At 48.3% G+C, this 20671-nt stretch overlaps 1 protein-coding gene across 2 annotated transcripts; it reads right to left on the reverse strand.

Annotated features, from left to right (window-relative positions):
• On the reverse strand, window positions 1-18970 carry lrp12 (low density lipoprotein receptor-related protein 12). Of its 2 annotated transcripts, none has more exons than XM_063899377.1 (12): window positions 18844-18970; window positions 18218-18465; window positions 17904-17960; window positions 17655-17790; window positions 14061-14266; window positions 11412-11659; window positions 5462-5611; window positions 5139-5360; window positions 3166-3432; window positions 2753-2955; window positions 2485-2617; window positions 1-2415 (listed from the first exon to the last, which is right to left on the reverse strand). In XM_063899377.1, exons 2-12 carry the CDS (start codon window positions 18276-18278, stop codon window positions 1531-1533), a joined length of 2568 nt encoding a protein of 855 aa, XP_063755447.1. In that variant the 5' UTR covers window positions 18279-18465; window positions 18844-18970; the 3' UTR covers window positions 1-1530. The 2 variants fall into 2 exon arrangements, with proteins under 2 accessions (XP_063755447.1, XP_063755448.1); XM_063899378.1 differs by having other exon boundaries at window positions 18837-18963.
• Between the last annotated feature and the right edge of the window lie 1701 nt (window positions 18971-20671).

The following is a 20671-nucleotide window of genomic DNA, read 5'->3' on the forward strand; positions in this document are numbered from 1 at the left end:
AACAGAAGAAGGTAAACTTTAATGTCGGTGCAGTAACATCTGTAACATCACAAAGAAAACACACACATGCAGCTACACAACAACAACAACAACAACAACAACCATCGCATATTCACAAACATCAGAATAATAACAATAAATATTCAGTCTCACAAGTACCAAAAACTGAGACGGATCATAAATACAGGGGGGGGGAATCTGCAGTGTGTCCTCTGCAGTGTGTACTCTGCAGTGTGTACTCTGCAGTGTGTACAGTGTGTACTCAGCAGTGTATACTCGGCAGTGTGTATTCTGCAGTGTATACTCGGCAGTGTGTACAGTGTGTACTCTGCAGTGTGTACAGTGTGTACTCAGCAGTGTATACTCGGCAGTGTGTATTCTGCAGTGTATACTCGGCAGTGTGTACAGTGTGTACTCTGCAGTGTGTACAGTGTGTACTCTGCAGTGTGTACAGTGTGTACTCAGCAGTGTATACTCGGCAGTGTGTATTCTGCAGTGTATACTCGGCAGTGTGTACAGTGTGTACTCTGCAGTGTGTACAGTGTATACTCAGCAGTGTATACTCGGCAGTGTGTATTCTGCAGTGTATACTCGGCAGTGTGTACTCTGCAGTGTGTACAGTGTGTACTCTGCAGTGTGTACAGTGTGTACAGTGTGTACTCGGCAGTGTGTACAGTGTGTACAGTGTGTACAGTGTGTACAGTGTGTACAGAGTGTACTCTGTGCACAGTGACAGAGTGACGTACTGGTTTGTTTATTGGATTTTATACAGGTTGACTGTCGGCATGACGACACTTTTTATTATTAATAACGTACAATATGTTATCATTAATCAGGAACATGTTCCCTCGCAGCAGACTGCTGATGAGTTACAGATGTAAACATTATAAACGGGTTTCCGAGGATCAGATCTGTAACGGTTTATGTAGAACCGGGACACCTTGGGGACACCTGGTGGATTACGTACTGGTGAGTCTGGATTAGTATCACACCAGTTTAAACGTTATTGCCCCACCCTGTTCTGTGGATTAGCCTAGCATTATACTAGCCTGCGGGTAGCTAACTGTAGCTTACTGTAACTACCAGCACAAGTCACATGACCCTTGTCATTCTCACAGTTCCATTCGACAGCACAAAGGGGGACCTTTTAAAGAGTTCCACCGGCCAGGAGTCACAGTTTACAGTCATACCAACGAGCAGGAAGCAGGGCGCGTCTTATGGGACAGACCAGGAGAGTTTTAGAATTGTACCGACATCTCTTACGGAACTGTTGATCCAGCTAACATGCTAACAGGTGTAGCTGTAGTCCAGGTGAAAGTTAACCAGCTGGCTGTTCATAGTCCAGGCCAACAGTTAGCATGTTGGCTAGTTGGAGTTTCAGGTGTCAGGGAAAGATTTGTAGTGTAAGCCTGCTAGTTAGCTAGTGATGAAGCCAGGTACCATATTAGCGTTCAGTCACCACATTAGCTTTTGTTAGGACATCTGTTAGCACGTTAGCTGATTGTAGGACATCAGTTAGCCTGTTAGCCGTTAGCAGAGCAGAAGGAGCTCGTCGTCACTGCTTTCCGTCTTCCCCCCTCTGCAGGCGTCGGGGATCAGGGCGGTGTGCACAATCCCACAGTGTTCACACGGCCCAACGTTACCGCGGTGATGGAGGGGGGCATGGCATGTGCTGTAAGAGGGTTGTGGTTCCAGGAGCGGCTGCCTGGCGTCCAATGAGGATGAGGACGCAGAGTCAGAGTCTGAGACGGGGATCAGCAGCTCCACGTCTTCTTCTTCTTCTCTGCTTCGCTGCTCGCCGGCCTCGGCCCCGCCTCTTCCTGTCTCCAGCTGGCGCAGAGGACTGTGATTGGTCCAGTCCTGCGGGCCGGACCTGCTCAGACGGCGGGCGAGGCGGGTCAGGTTCTGGGCCAATCGCTGCAGGGCGGAGGGGGGCAGAGCCTCCGGGCCATCGACGTGACACTCAGGATCAGGACCAGAGGTTACCGCGTTGACAGGGCTGGAGGGGGGGTGGGCCTCCCGGTTCCGGCCGTGGTCACAGGTGGCAGTCAGGGTGACTGGGGGTGCAGACATTGTCACGGAAACCACGGCCTCCACACCTGTAGAGGGTGGAGTTTTCTGTGGAAGCGGGGCCACGGGCCCTCCCACTGCACCAACGCCGCGCTCCCTCAACCCACTTCGCTCACCCTCCGTGTCGGTGTCATCAGAGTCCGGGGTCAGCAGGTCAGAGCTGCCAGAGCTGCCTGCGTCTTCCAGGTCAGCCGAGACCAGCGCCAGAGAACCGGAGCGCCGAGAGCGCGAGAATGTGAAAAGGCGGCGCCAAAGGTTGCTATGGCGACCAGAAGAGGGCAGCCTCAGGGAGGTGAAGCCGAGCTGAGAGCGGACCGCCAGCCGGAGGTTCTCCAGGACCGACGCCTGGAAACAGAGAGAACCGTTAGTCTTTATCACCTCTTATAACCTCAATCGTCAGCTGGGTTTCAGTACCTGGCTCCCAGAGCACACTGGGAAATCTTCCACCGGCGGGATCAGACCCTGGGCAATCAGCTGACCATAAGATGGCGGGGCCTCTCTCCTCAGGAGCTCCGCCTCCACCCTGGACAACTGCGTTTCAAAGGACCTGCAGTGACCAATCACAAGACTCAGGACACCTAATCACCAGTGACACGGCTCACAGCAACCAATCACAAGGCTCAGGTCACCTTATGACCAATAGGCTGTCAGCGACCGAAAACAGGCAGGTATAGAGCCTCACCTGCGTTCAAACATGCGCAGCGAGTAGAGCTTGCAGGTGCAGCCGAGCGCGATGACGAGCAGCAGGCCGCAGATCAGGCTGCCGATGACGGCGGCGGTAATTACTCTGGTGGGAACGATGACCGGACAGCTCTCCTCATCGCTGCCATCGCCGCAGTCATCCTGCGCGTCACAAACCCACGACTCAAACACACAGCGGTTATTCTGCAGGTTTAAAGACAGAAAAATCAAACAGAGAAGATAATCCCCCCGCTACACTTCCAGACTAATCAGAAATATGATGCACCATTAACATCACTCGGGGACTCACTGGGACCTCATGTTGCAGTCCTGTCCTGCGCTCAGGCTAACGGACAAGGTAAGAGGCTAAGCTACATGCTAACAGGCTAACAGACATGCTAACAGCTGTGTTACCTTGCAGTGGAAGTTCCCGGGCTGGCAGAAGAAGCAGTTCTTCTCATCGGATCCATTGGGGCAGCGGTTCTGGTAGTTGCAGCGGTCCGATCGAGGGTAACACGCTCCGTTTCTGGAGCAGGGGAACTCATCTTCCTGACAAGAAGAACAGTTCAGCTCGTCCCGTCCGTTTGGACAGTGCCAGTAACCGTCACAGCGCTGCTGCTCTGTGTAGCATCCCCAGTTCCCCCCGCAGGGAACCTCCCAGGGCAGGCAGAACCCGTCCACCTTAAATACAGAGAGAGGGGTTATGTGATGTCCAAGATGGCGCCGAGGATGGCTGCCGTGTCTCGAGCTCCTCACCAACTCCACATTTTATTTATTTGTATTTGAGGACGACATAAACACACACACTGACGCGGTCATTTGCTACATCTGCAAATGCATCGATGACGTCGTGCCGCGGATTACTGTACGGACATTCCCAAATGAGAAGCCCTGGATAAACGGCGAGGTCCGAGCTAAACTTAAAGCACGGGCCATCGCGCACAGCGGCGGTGATTTGGATGAGTACAGGAATTCCAGGTATGCACTCCGGAGAGCTATTAGCAGTGCGAAAAGACAATACAGGGACAAGGTGGAGTCGAACTACAAGGGCTCCAACGCCAGAAATATGTGGTCTGGACTAAAAACAATAACAGACTACAAAAGGACAACGAGTGGTGCTGAGGAAGTGTCTGCATCTCTCCCAGATGAACTGAACACATGTTATGCACGCTTTGAGAAGCCCCCGGGTGTGGAGGCACAAAAGGCCCAGGATCCTGCTCACTGGTTTTAACCAGTGCAGATGTGTGTAGATCTCTGAAAAGGATCAACGCACACAGGGCTCCTGGACCTGATGGCATCCCTGGCCGTGCTCTCAAGGTGTGTGCAGTTCAGCTGGCAGATGTGTTCAGACATTTTCAATAGGTCACTGCTCCAGTCTGTAGTCCCCACATGTTTTAAAGAGTCCATCATTGTCCCTGTCCCCAAAAAGACAAAACTCATCTGCCTCAATGACTACCGCCCAGTTGCACTCACCTCCATCATCATGAAGTGCTTTGAGCGGTTAGTCAAAACTTTATCACCTCCTCCCTCCCTGACTCACTGGACCCCCTGCAGTTTGCCTACAGAGCAAACAGGTCCACGGATGATGCCATCTCCCTCACCCTCCACACTGCCCTCTCCCACCTGGACCAGAGGAACACTTATGTGAGAATGCTGTTCATTGACTACAGTTCAGCATTCAACACCATTGTGCCCTCCAAGCTCATCATTAAGCTCAGGGACCTTGGGCTCAACAGCGCCCGCTGTGACTGGTTCATGAGCTTCCTGACGGGCAGATCCCAGGCAGTGCGGATGGGGAACATCACATCCTCCACCTTGACCCTCAACACCGGAGCCCCTCAGGGTTGTGTGCTCAGCCCTCTCCTCTACTCCCTGTTCACGCACGACTGCGTGGCCACACACAGCTCCAACACCATCATCAAGTTTGCTGACGACATGACCGTCATCGGCCTGATGACAGACGGCGACGAGACGGCGTACAGAGAGGAGGTCAGAGCCCTGACATCTTGGTGCCAGGACAACAACCTCCATCTCAACGTCAGCAAAACAAAGGAGCTGATTGTGGACTACAGGAAGAGGCAGAGAGAGGCACACACACCCATCACCATTGACGGGACTCCTGTATAAACAATGGGACGTTCACTGCACGAGGAAACCCCGGACAGAGTAGTGAGCAGAAAAAGTTGCAAAAACAATGCAAAAATAATGTGCTTGAAGTCCAGAATGTTAAAAAGAAAGCGCCATATACAATAAAAAAACAGAAGAGCAAAAAAAAAAGTACATAAATAAATTAAATATAAAGAAACTACTCAGTGATGAGGAGGAGGAGCTGCTGTAACACGCTGCCACTCCGTGCAGCGCCGGAAGTATGAACCAGAAGAACTCGCCTGGTAGGTGGCGTTGAAGCCTCTGGCAGCGTTGATCTTGTCGGCGTAGAAGTGGATGCGCAGCTGTCCGGAGGAGGAAACCACGGCGACTGGAGCCCGGGAATCGAAGGCGGTAAGGACACGCAGGAGTCGGCGGGGGTTTTCCTCAAGACCGTCGTACACCTTCACGTAATCTCCATACCCCGTCCCATCCAGCTTAAAGTCTGTGAACCTCAGGACAACCTGGGGGGGCAGCAGGGGGTGAGTGAGGGTTTGCTAACGGGCGAGGGTCAGGGTGAGTAGTGTCTCACCTTGCGGGTGTTAAGGGGTGAGTAGTGTCTCACCTTGCGGGGGTCCCCGGTGTCGATGGTCCAGGAGCAGTTGCTGCCAGGGGGGTAGAAATCAGGGTAGTTGGGGGAGCTGAAGGAACCGTAGAAGTTCCTGAGTCTCTCTCCGCAGGACGGAACCTCACAGTCAATCTCGTCCCCCAGGTCCTACACACACACACACACACACACACACACACACATATACAGTGGTATGCAAAAGTTTGGGCACCCCTCTGAGATTTCATGACAATTTGCTTTTCCTTTATAATAGAAGATCACAGCAACAACATTTGTTTTCCTACAAAGATGTAGACGTTTTAGTGTTTTCCAGACCAAAATTCTTAGGGTAGCATTACATAGTTTTATTATAATAAAATAAAATGCAAAAAATGGGATGTGCAAAAGTTTGGGCACCCTTATAAATAGCATTCATTTCAACACCTGTACGGATTTATAGCTGACAGGTTGCTGCACAAAATTGCTTTGATTAGCTCATTAGACCTTCAATTACAAAGACAGGTGGAACCAATCATGAAAAAGGCTATTTAACATAGGTAATAGCTGGCTGTGCCTGGCCTAGGTTCTTTCTTAGGGAGTGGCAAGATGGGGACCTCAAAACAACTCTCCACTGACCTGAAAGCTAAGATAATCCAACATTATAAATTAGGAGAAGGGTACAAAAAATTATCTGACAGGTTTAAACTGTCTGTCTCCACAGTCAGAAACGTAGTTGTGAAATGGAAGGCCACAGGAACAGTCCGTGTGAAGGAAAGATGTGGTAGGCCGACAAAAATAGGGGAAAGGCACAGGCGAAGGATGGTGAAAATGGTCACAGAGAAGCCACAGACCACCTCCAGAGAACTACAACAACATCTGGCTGCTGATGGTGTAGTTGTTCACCGTTCCACAATCCAGCGTACTTTGCACCAGGAAGAGCTCATTGGAAGGGTGATGTGCAAAAAGCCTTTCCTGAGTGTTAATCACAAGAAGAGTCGCATGAGGTATGCAAAAGCACATCTGGACAAGCCAGAAGCATTTTGGAACAAAATACTGTGGTCAGATGAGACCAAGATTGAGTTATTTGGTCATAACATGAACAGGTATGCATGGCGAAAAAAACACACTGCATTCAATGAAAAGAACTTGTTGCCCACTGTAAAATTTGGTGGAGGATCTATCATGTTATGGGGCTGTGTGGCTAGCACAGGTACTGGAAAACTTGTTAAAGTTGAGGGCCACATGAATTCCTTACAGTACCAGGAGATTCTTGACAAGAATGTTCTAGAGTCAGTCACAAAGTTGAAGCTACGCCGGGGTTGGATTTTTCAGCAGGACAATGATCCTAAGCACCGATCAAAATCCACCAAGGAATTCATGCAGAAGCACAGGTACAATGTTCTGGAATGGCCATCCCAGTCCCCAGACCTTAACATCATTGAAAATGTATGGATTTATTTGAAGAAGGCTGTCCATGCACGGAGGCCAAGAAACCTGACTGAACTGGAGACGTTTTGTGTGGAAGAATGGGCCAAAATACCACCTGCCAGGCTTAAGGGACTTGTCTGTGGCTACAGGAGGCGTCTACAGGCCGTTATTGCAGCAAAAGGAGGCAATACTAAATATTAATGGAATTATTTCTTAGGGGTGCCCAAATTTATGCACATGCCTATTTTTGTTTGAATGCACATAAACATGTTTCTGTTTGACCAATAAAAGTTATTTCACTACTGAGATGTTTCTGTTACCATAAGGTATAACATATGTTAAAATGAAGTTGCTGCTTCAAAAGCTCAGCAAGTGACAAACTGATGCAGTGGTTTTCCTAAGGGGTGCCCAAACTTTTGCATACCACTGTATATAGGTCCTGTGTGTCTACAGGTGTGTGTTATGGTGTCTACAGGTGTCTACAGGTGTGTGTTATGGTGTCTACAGGTGTGTGTTATGGTGTCTACAGGTGTCTACAGGTGTGTGTTATGGTGTCTACAGGTGTGTTATGGTGTCTACAGGTGTGTGTTATGGTGTCTACAGGTGTGTATTATGGTGTCTACAGGTGTGTGTTATGGTGTCTACAGGTGTCTACAGGTGTGTGTTATGGTGTCTACAGGTGTGTGTTATGGTGTCTACAGGTGTCTACAGGTGTGTGTTATGGTGTCTACAGGTGTGTTATGGTGTCTACAGGTGTGTGTTATGGTGTCTACAGGTGTGTATTATGGTGTCTACAGGTGTGTTATGGTGTCTACGGTGTCTACAGGTGTGTGTTATGGTGTCTACAGGTGTGTTATGGTGTCTACAGGTGTGTGTTATGGTGTCTACGGTGTCTACAGGTGTGTTATGGTGTCTACGGTGTGTGTTATGGTGTCTACAGGTGTGTTATTGTGTTATGGTGTCTACGGTGTCTACAGGTGTGTTATGGTGTCTACAGGTGTGTTATGGTGTCTACAGGTGTGTTATTGTGTTATGGTGTCTACAGGTGTGTGTTATGGTGTCTACGGTGTCTACAGGTGTGTTATGGTGTCTACAGGTGTGTGTTATGGTGTCTACAGGTGTGTTATGGTGTCTACAGGTGTGTTATGGTGTCTACAGGTGTGTTATGGTGTTATGGTGTCTACAGGTGTGTGTTATGGTGTCTACAGGTGTGTGTTATGGTGTCTACAGGTGTGTGTTATGGTGTCTACAGGTGTGTGTTATGGTGTCTACAGGTGTGTGTTATGGTGTCTACGGTGTCTACAGGTGTGTTATGGTGTCTACAGGTGTGTTATGGTGTCTACAGGTGTGTGTTATGGTGTCTACAGGTGTGTTATGGTGTCTACGGTGTCTACAGGTGTGTTATGGTGTCTACAGGTGTGTGTTATGGTGTCTACAGGTGTGTTATGGTGTCTACAGGTGTGTGTTACAGGTGTGTGTTATGGTGTCTACAGGTGTGGTATGTGTTATGGTGTCTACAGGTGTGTGTTACAGGTGTGTGTTATGGTGTCTACAGGTGTGTTATGGTGTCTACAGGTGTGGTGTGTGTTATGGTGTCTACAGGTGTGTTATGGTGTCTACAGGTGTGTGTTACAGGTGTGTGTTATGGTGTCTACAGGTGTGTTATGGTGTCTACAGGTGTGTGTTACAGGTGTGTGTTATGGTGTCTACAGGTGTGTTATGGTGTCTACAGGTGTTGCACGGTGCACCGATACTAGAAAGGTATCGCGGTACACTGCCGTTAAAAACGCAACGATTCCTCCATTTCATTTGTATCGGTTAGGGATGGGCATGATTAATCGACGATCGATAATTGATCGTTAAGAATTTCGTCGATCACGTTAATTTTGTATCGATAAAACTAATGCAGGTTGTGTTCCGTAGTGCGAGTCTTGAAGCAATGCAATGAATTTCACTGTGTGGCAGCAATGAAACACTTTATCACCCAGGGCAATATTTGAATAAAACGCCATACTCAGATACCTGCGAGTTTCCGTGTATTTCAAAAGTAATCATGAAGAGGTCACGGCGAAGTGTGGCGTGGGACCATTTTGATTTAAAAAACGACTCACTGCCAACACTGCAAAGCTGTGTACAAGAACAACTCTTAAGTATTGCTGAGGGCGAAAAGTTTTCAAGAACTGATAAACTTATTGGAACCAGCACGTCACATTCCGTCACGACGTACCATCACCAGACTGATAAAAACTCACTACGAAGAACGGAAGCAGGAGCTTCCAAACCGTGACCAAGCTTCAACATGCCAGGATCCTGGAGTTGAAGGATGAGTACTGGCAGATGATGGAGGACACAGCCTGTGCTGTCAGCACTTAAATGTGCCTCCACGGTTATGTCTGCAGAGAAAGACGTCTCCATCTCGAACACTTATCCCGTCACCTTCGGCCTCATCAATATCCACCTCATGCCCAGTGACGGAGACGGGCCCAGACTCGACTTCAAGACAAAAGTGCGGTCCTCCCTCATCAAGCGAATGAATGTAAGCTAAACTTTTTCTCTTAGTTTAAATGATTTCCATAATTAATAGCCACTTGGAGTAGGCCTAATTACATGCATACTTGCCTCTTATCTGCGTTGTGTTGCCTATTTAGATACAGCATTTTTTCTTATTGATTCCCCCATCATATATTTATACAGGTTCAGTGTGATGAGTTTGTGTCCTCCGCCCCCATGATCTCATCAATGCTGGACCCTCGTCAAAAGCACCTGGGCTTTCTCACACCAACACAGAGAGTGTCTGCTAATGCGAAACTGGTTGAACTGGGAGAGGCAGTGGAGACTGGTAGGGTGGCTATCCCACAGGCTGGGGGGGACGAGGCTGTGTTGTCTGACACGTACGAGGGGAGCGCAAACACTGGAGCCGCGGCCTTCCAGTCCCAGGTCCCTGCTATGGTACAACTCCTTGGGGAGCACTATACCACTCAATGTGAGACTAGCATCGAAGCAGAAATTCAGAACTTTCTGAGGGAGACTCCCCCACCCCTGGATTGCACCCCTACAGATGGTGGAAAGTGAATTGAATAAGGTCCCCAGGCTGGCCAAGTTAGCGCGGAGGTACCTGTGCATCCCGGCAACGTCACCAGGCTGCACTCGCGTCTGACCCCAGAGCATGTTGACATGCTTATCTTTATCAACAAAAATCAGTAGGCTGGTGCTGAAGTTGTATGTGAGTTAGTAGTTCTTTTTTATTACTAGATCTAATCTAATTCTTTTTTATGAGGCTTTGTTAAGTAGCCTAATTAATTGTTAGGTAGGCTAATCCCTCTCTCTCACCCTCCTTCTCGACTCGGTGCCTTTTGGATAGTTTTGAGTTACATTTTGACAAAACCGGTCAGACCTAAGTGTTATTATGTTGTTTGGTGAAGTTATTGTTTACCATGATTGCTTTTTGTTTGTTTTGTTATTATTAATTTGGAACAAACGAGGGTCAATTGTGTTTAAGAGCGCCGGCTCGCAGCTGCAGGCTCCGCTGCTTTAGCGCATATCTTCAAGTTTAACCACTGAACGTCCAAGAGTTGTTCTTCTTGTAATATAGATCTCATCAAGGAAAAACACACTGTATTTTTTTTGGTTTCATTTCATTTTTAATATACAAAAAGTTAAATAAATAATGAATTTTAATATAAAAATATTATTGATTCATCGAAAATTAATCGTTAATTCTCCTGACGATTGATTAAGAAACTGTTATCGAATGCCCACCCCTAGTTTCGGTACTTTAAGTATGACATTGTTTTAATAAGAGCCGTATTTCCTGTGTGTGTTCAGCGCTCTGCTTCCACTCCCTGCAGTGCCTCCCCTCTCTCATGCTCGCTCTAGCTGTCGTATCATGTGACAAAACGAGAGCATGGCTGTAAGTCCGAGGGCTATTCTCGATGTGCCTCGGGTTGTTGACAAAAAAGACGCATGAAATGAAGTTTGGGAATATTTTGGTTACATCTCTGCTGACGGAGAAACGCAGCTCTTCATGATCACCGCTGCAGCTCCGCCCGTTGTGACGGGACCGGTGCGCGGAGCTAAAGACGTACTTCAAGTTAAAGAGCTGACACACTTAACTATCAACATCTGGAACGAGCTAAACTAGTTATTCATATGTTTATTCTTCACTGTCACTCAGTACTGGATCATTGAGCTGCATGAGACTGATACTGGCTGTCAGGAGAGAGGGAGAGGGGAACACAGAGCACTCCGCTTATTTCTCCCATGTTATGATCCAAAGTTAATATAAACTTTTGAATATTGTAGTTCATCTACTATAAACAGTTTGACTGATTTCCCCTTTTTTAAGAAAAGTATCGAAAATCGCAATTCTTGAGTTGGTATCGAAACAAAAACGTTGGTATCGTGACAACATTAGTGCCTACAGGTGTGTGTTATGGTGCCTACAGGTGTGTGTTATGGTGCCTACAGGTGTGTGTTATGGTGCCTACAGGTGTGTGTTATGGTGCCTACAGGTGTGTGTTATTGTCTCTGGTGAGGTTACCTGGCAGTCAATGGTCCCGTCACAGCGCAAGCTGTGGGGGAGGCAGGTGTAGATGCGGGTGTAGCGGGACAGGCAGGGGAACTGGTGCAGGCCACAGGGGGTGAAGGATAGGGGGGAGTCGAGGCACAGCTCTTCGTCTGAGTTATCTCCACACTCATCCATCGAGTTACAGCGCCACCAGTCAGGGATGCACTTCCCATTAGAGCAGTGGAACTGGTCCACGTCACAGCCCGGGGCCAAGAGAGAACCTGCAGGGGACATCCACTTCTATTAACCAGGTCTACCACAAACCACATCGACCATAAACCAGGTCTACAATAAACTGGATCTACCATAAACCAGATCAACCATGAACCAGGTATATAATAAACCAGATCTACAATGAAACAGATCTACCATAAACTGGATCTACCATAAACCAGGTACATAATAAACCAGATCTACCATAAACCAGATCAACCATGAACCAGGTATATAATAAACCAGATCTACAATGAAACAGATCTACCATAAACTGGATCTACCATAAACCAGGTATACCGTAAACCAGATCTACCATAAACCAGGTACATAATAAACCAGATCTACCATAAACCAGATCAACCATGAACCAGGTATATAATAAACCAGATCTACAATGAAACAGATCTACCATAAACCAGGTATACCGTAAACCAGATCTACCATAAACCACATAAATTAAACCAGATCTACTATAAACCAGGTCTACCATGAACCAGATCTACCATACAACGGATCTACCATAAACCAGATCTACCATAAACCAGATCTACCATAGACCAGATCTACCATAGACCAGATCTACCATAGACCGGATCTACCATAAACCAGGTCTACCGTAAACCAGATCTACCATAAACCAGATCTACCATAAACCAGATCTACCATAAACCAGATCTACCATAAATCAGATCTACCGTAAACCAGGTCTACCGTAAACCAGATCTACCGTAAACCAGATCTACCATAAACCAGATCTACCATAAACCAGATCTACCATAAATCAGATCTACCATAAACCAGATCTACCACAAACCAGATCTACCATAAACCAGATCTACCATAAACCAGATCTACCATAAATCAGATCTACCATAAACCAGATCTACCATAAATCAGATCTACCATAAACCAGATCTACCATAAATCAGATCTACCATAAACCAGATCTACCATAAACCAGATCTACCATAAATCAGATCTACCGTAAACCAGGTCTACCGTAAACCAGATCTACCATAAATCAGATCTACCATAAACCAGATCTACCATAAACCAGATCTACCATAAACCAGATCTACCATAAATCAGATCTACCATAAATCAGATCTACCATAAACCAGATCTACCATAAACCAGATCTACCATAAATCAGATCTACCATAAACCAGATCTACCATAAATCAGATCTACCATAAACCAGATCTACCACAAACCAGATCTACCATAAACCAGATCTACCATAAATCAGATCTACCATAAACCAGATCTACCATAAATCAGATCTACCATAAACCAGGTCTACCGTAAACCAGATCTACCATAAATCAGATCTACCATAAACCAGATCTACCATAAACCAGGTCTACCACAAACCAGGTCTACCATAAACCAGATCTACCATAAATCAGATCTACCATAAACCAGATCTACCATAAATCAGATCTACCATAAATCAGATCTACCATAAACCAGATCTACCACAAACCAGATCTACCATAAACCAAACCTACCATAAACCAGGTCTACCATAAACCAGGTCTACCATAAATCAGATCTACCATAAACCAGATCTACCATAAATCAGATCTACCATAAACCAGATCTACCACAAACCAGATCTACCATAAACCAGATCTACCATAAATCAGATCTACCATAAACCAGGTCTACCGTAAACCAGATCTACCATAAATCAGATCTACCATAAACCAGGTCTACCATAAACCAGGTCTACCATAAACCAGATCTACCATAAATCAGATCTACCATAAACCAGATCTACCACAAACCAGATCTACCATAAACCAGATCTACCATAAACCAGATCTACCATAAACCAGGTCTACCGTAAACCAGATCTACCATAAATCAGATCTACCATAAACCAGGTCTACCACAAACCAGATCTACCATAAACCAGATCTACCATAAATCAGATCTACCATAAACCAGGTCTACCATAAACCGGATCTACCCTAAACCAGGTCTACCATAAACCAGGTCTACCATAAACCAGATCTACCCTAAACCAGGTCTACCATAAACCAGATCTACCATACACCAGGTCTACCATAAACCAGATCTACCCTAAACCAGGTCTACCATAAACCAGATCTATCATACACCAGGTCTACCATAAACCAGATCTACCATAAACCAGGTATATAATAAACCAGATCTACCACAAACCAGATCTACCATAAACCAGATCTACCATAAACCAGGTCTACCACAAACCAGGTCTACCATAAACCGGATCTACCATGAACCAAATCTACCATGAACCAAACCTACCATAAACCAGGTCTACCATAAACCAGGTCTACCATAAACCGGATCTACCATAAATCACCAGATCTCATATCAAGGAAAGGACAAAACGAAGGACAGCCCCCCCCTCCTCACCGGTGATGTAGGACAGCCTGAAGCCCTTCCCCGTCACGCTGTCGCTGTCGGAGTGGAAGTGGATCCAGACGTGGTCCTGAGATGAGATGTAGGGTTGCGGCAGCGATGAGCCGCAGACCCTCAGACCCTCCAGACTCCGAAAGCTTCCCACAGACATCCAGTCTGCAGCACAGCGGTGGGAGGACTGCAGATCAAAGTCCTGGAAGCTACCACAGAAGAAGAGGATGTTAGGACGCTACTACAGCTACCATAGAAGAAGAGGACATTTGGAGGCTACCACAGAAGAAGAGGACGTATGGAGGATACCACAGCTACCACAGAAGAAGAGGACATATGGAGGATACCACAGAAGAAGAGGACATATGGAGGATACCACAGAAGAGGACATATGGAAGATACCACAGAAAAAGAGGACATATGGAGGATACCACAGCTACCACAGAAGAAGAAGATGTTAGGACGCTACTACAGCTACCATAGAAGAAGAGGACATTTGGACGCTACCACAGAAGAGGAGGACGTATGGAGGATACCACAGCTACCACAGAAGAAGAGGACATATGGAGGATACCACAGCTACCACAGAAGAAGAAGATGTTAGGACGCTACTACAGCTACCATAGAAGAAGAGGACATTTGGACGCTACCACAGAAGAGGAGGACGTATGGAGGATACCACAGCTACCACAGAAGAAGAGGACATATGGAGGATACCACAGAAGAAGAGGACATATGGAGGATACCACAGAAGAAGAGGACATATGGAGGATACCACAGAAAAAGAGGACGTATGGAGGATACCACAGAAGAAGAGGATGTTAGGACGCTACCACAGAAGAAGAGGACGTATGGAGGCTACCACAGCTACCACAGAAGAAGAGGACGTATGGAGGCTACCACAGAAGAGGGGGACGTATGGAGGATACCACAGAAGAAGAGGATGTTAGGAGGCTACCACAGCTACCATAGAAGAAGAGGACATTAGGAGGCTACCACAGAAGAAGAGGACGTATGGAGGATACCACAGCTACCACAAAAGAAGAGGACATATGGAGGATACCACAGAAGAAGAGGACATATGGAGGATACCACAGAAGAGGACATATGGAGGCTACCACAGAAGAAGAGGACATATGGAGGATACCACAGAAGAGGACATATGGAGGCTACCACAGAAGAAGAGGACATATGGAGGATACCACAGAAGAGGACATATGGAAGATACCACAGAAAAAGAGGACATATGGAGGATACCACAGCTACCACAGAAGAAGAAGATGTTAGGACGCTACTACAGCTACCATAGAAGAAGAGGACATTTGGACGCTACCACAGAAGAAGAGGATGTTAGGACGCTACCACAGAAGAAGAGGACATTTGGACGCTACCACAGAAGAAGAGGATGTTAGGACGCTACCACAGCTACCACAGAAGAAGAGGATGTTAGGACGCTACCACAGCTACCACAGAAGAAGAGGACGTATGGAGGCTACCACAGAAGAGGGGGACGTATGGAGGATACCACAGAAGAAGAGGATGTTAGGAGGCTACCACAGCTACCATAGAAGAAGAGGACATTAGGAGGCTACCACAGAAGAAGAGGACGTATGGAGGATACCACAGCTACCACAGAAGAAGAGGACATATGGAGGCTACCACAGAAGAAGAGGACATATGGAGGATACCACAGAAGAAGAGGACATATGGAGGATACCACGGAAGAAGAGGACATATGGAGGATACCACAGAAGAAGAGGACATATGGAGGATACCACAGCTACCACAGAAGAAGAGGATGTTAGGACGCTACTACAGAAGAAGAGGACGTATGGAGGATACCACATTTACCACAGAAGAAGAGGATATTAGGAGGCTACCACAGAAGAAGAGGACGTATGGAGGATACCACAGAAGAAGAGGATGTTAGGACGCTACCACAGAAGAAGAGGACATATGGAGGATACCACATTTACCACAGAAGAAGAGGACATTAGGAGGCTACCACAAAAAAGGAGGCTAATGGAGGCTACCTGACAGTGAGTGTGAGTGTACCTGACTGTGTGTGTGTGTGTGTGTGTGTGTGTGTGTGTGTGTTTACCTGACAGTGACAGCTTCATGTTATTACACTCGAGATACACAAAATATATAGAAGAGCACAATTTACAAAATACACAAAGATAGACCTCAGAAACCATTCTGAGTATAGCAGTCAGATATGTATTGCACAGTTATTAACACAACAGGGGGTGTTATAGTCAGTGTTGTTATATGTGGGGGGGTCTACCGGGGGCCATGGTGGTTATAGAGTGTGACCGCTGCAGGAAGGAAGGACCTGCGGTATCTCTCACTGAGACACCGCGGGGTCAGCAGCCTGTCGCTGAAGGAGCTGCACAGTCCAGACAGGGGGACCTGGAGGGGGTGGGACACATTGTCCAGCAGGGAGGACAGCTTGGCTGCCATTCTCCTGTCTCCCACCACCTCCACAGGGTCCAGACGACTCCCCAGGACAGAGCCTTCCTTATCAGTCTCTTCAGTCTCTTCCTGTCAGCAGCTCAGATGCTGCAGCCCCAGCAGGCCACAGAAGATGGCTGATGCCCCCACAGAGTCAAAGAAGGTCTGAAGGAGTGCCCCCGTCCCCCCTAAAGACCTCCGTCTCCTCAGCAGACAGAGTCTGCTCTGTCCCTTCTTGTAGAGAGCAGCAGAGTTATCAGACCAGTCCAGTATGTAGTTGAGATGAACACCCAGGCACTGGTAGGATTTCACAATCTCTATGTCCACTCCCTGGATGTTCACTGATGTGGGGGGGGGGGAGTGTTGGTGCCGTCTGAAATCCACCACCAGGTCCTTGGTCTTCCCTGCTTTGAGCTGGAGGTGGTTCCTCCGGCACCAGAGGATGAAATCCTGCGTCAGCTCCCTGTACTCCCTGTACTCCCTGTCGTCCTCGTTGGAGATGAGCCGACAATGGCGGAGTCGTCAGAGAACTTCTGCAGGAGACAGGTCGGCGTGTTGTGGGGGAAGTCTGCAGTGTAGAGGGTGAAGAGAAACGGTGCCAGCACCGTCCCCTGGGGGGCCCCCGTACTGCAGATGATGGTGTCTGATTGACACTCCCTGGTCCTCACGTACTGTGGACGGTTGGTGAGGTAGTCCAGGATCCAGGAGGTGAGGTGGTGATCCACCCGCCCCCCGAGAGCTGCAGCTTGTCTCCCAGGAGCAGGGGCTGGATGGTGTTGAAGGCACTGGAGAAATCAAAGATCCTTACAGGGCCCCCAGCCTTCTCCAGGTGGGAGAGGGACCTCAGCAGCAGTTAGATGACAGCGTCATCCACCCCAATGTCAGGCTGGTAGGCGAACTGAAGCGGGTCCCTCGATGGTCTCACAAGGGGCCGAAGGACCAGCCTCTCCAGGGTCTTCATCAGCTGCGATGTCAGCGCCACCGGCCGGTAGTTATTGAAGTCCTTTGGGTGGGGGTCTTTGGCACAGGTACCACACAGGACGTCTTCCCAGTGACAGTAAGTGTGTGTGTGTTTGTGTCTGACAGTGACAGTGACAGTGAGTGTGTGTGTGTGTGTCTGACAGTGACAGTGAGTGTGTGTACCTGACAGTGACAGTGTCTCCTGGTCTCCCTCTGATGCTCCAGCTGCAGTTCAGTCTCTCCTGGTACCTGAGGGGCCAGCCCGGGCTGCTGATGACGCCGCTGGAGGCTCTCAGGAGTTCCGCCCCCTCGCCACAGGCTGGGGGGTTATAGGTTACAGTTATATTAGATACAAGGTCGTTGACCCAGACCCGCCCTACGGATGTGTTTTGACAGAAACATTACGGAGTGATATCTGAGCGGTTTCCTCACCGTTAGAAATCCCTGAAACGTACAAGTTGTCGTTCCTCTGAGATGCTGCAATGCATCCTGGGAAACACACAGGATTATATATTTAATTTATTATGTTATTCTGATAGTATTGACACTTTTAATCTAGTGCATTTTAGGGTATTCAGCACTCCAATAATCCCCACACAGAGCTAACAGTTAGCATTAGGTTCTATGCTGATTCACAATCCCTAACATTCCTTTATTTGTTGGCATTAATAACTAAAGGGGTCGGATATGAGAGGTTTGCGTCAGTGCTGTCTGTAGACGTGTCTGTAAAGAGAGGTAAATCTCACCTGAGAGAGAAAGCAGGTAGAGTACAGTCTGCAGCCTGCAGCCAGATCTGAGGGCCGACATCACCCTGATGAGGGGGGGGCAGGTGAGATAGGTGATGATGGTGATGATGATGAGGTCAGCGAGCAGCTGGAGCAGATAATGGCTGCATCTTAGATAAACTGATCCACCCGGGAACAGCGATCTGTTAGCGTAGCATCTGCTGTAATCTACCTGCTTACAGTGCGCTAACAGCTAACATCCACCCCGTCTGCAAACAAAGAGTCCATTAGCTCAGGCTAACAGCAACCATCAATTCATTGAGATATTTGCATCAGTAACATAACACTTCACTGAAACAACCCGGGACATAAATTGTCTAAATAACCCGGGATACACTTCAACTGAGTTAAGGTAACACGGTATATAAAGTGTAATAGGACAGCTAACTGCAACAGAGAGAAAGCTGCTAACAGCTGTTTCTACAGACACAACCAGAAGCTAACAGCTAACGGGGTTAACGTTAACAACATGCTAACAGCTAGCTGCTCCATAACAAGGACACCAAGCCGGGATAATCACAGCTAACACGAGTTAATCACAGCTGACCCGGGATAATCAGAGATAACATGAGTAACACACAGCTAACCAGAGTTAACCAACGTCCCCAGCTGCGAGGTTAACGGCTCGAGCTGCCTGACATCTTCAGTTAGCTTAGCTTCAGAACAACAACAGTCCGCAGCGTCGACCAGTGTGTATATGTGTGTGGCTAAGCCCCGCCTCCAACGTAACGTCACTATCCTACACACAGACTGTTGCCTCGGGTTTACTCCCCGGATGTTCGGTATTTGTTTATTTCGTCTCTGCTATAATTAGAAAGTCAAACAAATTTAACGCAACTTTCCCTTTGTATGCCCCCACCTACTGCTTTCTCTCTGACCCCCCCATCTTCTGCTTTCTCTCTGACCCCCCCCATCTTCTGCTTTCTCTCTGACCCCCCCCCCACCTACTGCTTTCTCTCTGACCCCCCCATCTGCTGCTTTCTCTCTGACCCCCCCATCTACTGCTTTCTCTCTGACCCCCCCATCTGCTGCTTTCTCTCTGACCCCCCCATCTTCTGCTTTCTCTCTGACCCCCCCCCCCACCTACTGCTTTCTCTCTGACCCCCCCCCCACCTACTGCTTTCTCTCTGACCCCCCCCCACCTACTGCTTTCTCTCTGACCCCCCCCATCTTCTGCTTTCTCTCTGACCCCCCCATCTTCTGCTTTCTCTCTGACCCCCCCCCCCACCTACTGCTTTCTCTCTGACCCCCCCATCTGCTGCTTTCTCTCTGACCCCCCCCCATCTACTGCTTTCTCTCTGACCCCCCCACCTACTGCTTTCTCTCTGACCCCCCCACCTACTGCTTTCTTCTCACCACCCCCCCTACTGCTTTCTCTCTGACCCCCCCCCTACTGCTTTCTCTCTGACCCCCCCATCTACTGCTTTCTCTCTGACCCCCCCCCATTTACTGCTTTCTCTCTGACCCCCCCATCTACTGCTTTCTCTCTGACCCCCCCATCTACTGCTTTCTCTCTGACCCCCCCCATCTACTGCTTTCTCTCTGACCCCCCCATCTACTGCTTTCTCTCTGACCCCCCCCCATTTACTGCTTTCTCTCTGACCCCCCCATCTACTGCTTTCTCTCTAACCCCCCCATCTACTGCTTTCTCTCTGACCCCCCCATCTACTGCTTTCTCTCTAACCCCCCCCATTTACTGCTTTCTCTCTGATCCCCCCCATCTACTGCTTTCTCTCTAACCCCCCCATCTACTGCTTTCTCTCTGATCCCCCCCTATCTACTGCTTTCTCTCTGACCCCCCCATCTACTGCTTTCTCTCTAACCCCCCCCATTTACTGCTTTCTCTCTGACCCCCCCCATCTACTGCTTTCTCTCTGACCCCCCCATCTACTGCTTTCTCTCTGATCCCCCCCATCTACTGCTTTCTCTCTGACCCCCCCATCTACTGGTTTCTCTCTGACCCCCCCAATCTACTGCTTTCTTTCTGACCCCCCCCGATCTACCGCTTTCTCTCTGACCCCCCCATCTGCTGCTTTCTTTCTGACCCCCCCATCTGCTGCTTTCTTTCTGACCCCCCCATCTGCTGCTTTCTTCTGACCCCCCCCTACTGCTTTCTCTCTGACCCCCCCATCTACTGGTTTCTCTGACCCCCCCATCTGCTGCTTTCTCTCTGACCCCCCCCATCTACTGCTTTCTCTCTGACCCCCATCTACCTTTCTCTCGACCCCCCATCTACTGCTTTCTCTCTGACCCCCCCATCTACTGCTTTCTCTCTGACCCCCCCATCTACTGCTTTCTCTCTGACCCCCCCATCTACTGCTTTCTCTCTGACCCCCCATCTACTGCTTTCTCTCGACCCCCCCCATCTCTGCTTTCTCTCTGACCCCCCCATCTACTGCTTTCGCTCTACTGCCC

The sequence above is a fragment of the Eleginops maclovinus genome, chromosome 13 (assembly GCF_036324505.1).
Source record: "Eleginops maclovinus isolate JMC-PN-2008 ecotype Puerto Natales chromosome 13, JC_Emac_rtc_rv5, whole genome shotgun sequence".
NCBI classification, from domain to species: Eukaryota; Metazoa; Chordata; class Actinopteri; order Perciformes; family Eleginopidae; genus Eleginops; species Eleginops maclovinus.

Excerpts from the sequence above, each read along its gene's own strand:
- lrp12 (XM_063899377.1), bottom strand. The coding sequence starts at position 18,278 with ATGTCGGCCCTCAGATCTGGCTGCAGGCTGCAGACTGTACTCTACCTG. Across the intron at positions 5,612-11,411 it reads ACGGGACCATTGACTGCCAG|GACCTGGGGGACGAGATTGA; the intron begins GTAACCTCACCA and ends GTGTGTGTGTAG. Across the intron at positions 2,416-2,484 it reads CAGTGTGCTCTGGGAGCCAG|GCGTCGGTCCTGGAGAACCT; the intron begins GTACTGAAACCC and ends CTCTGTTTCCAG.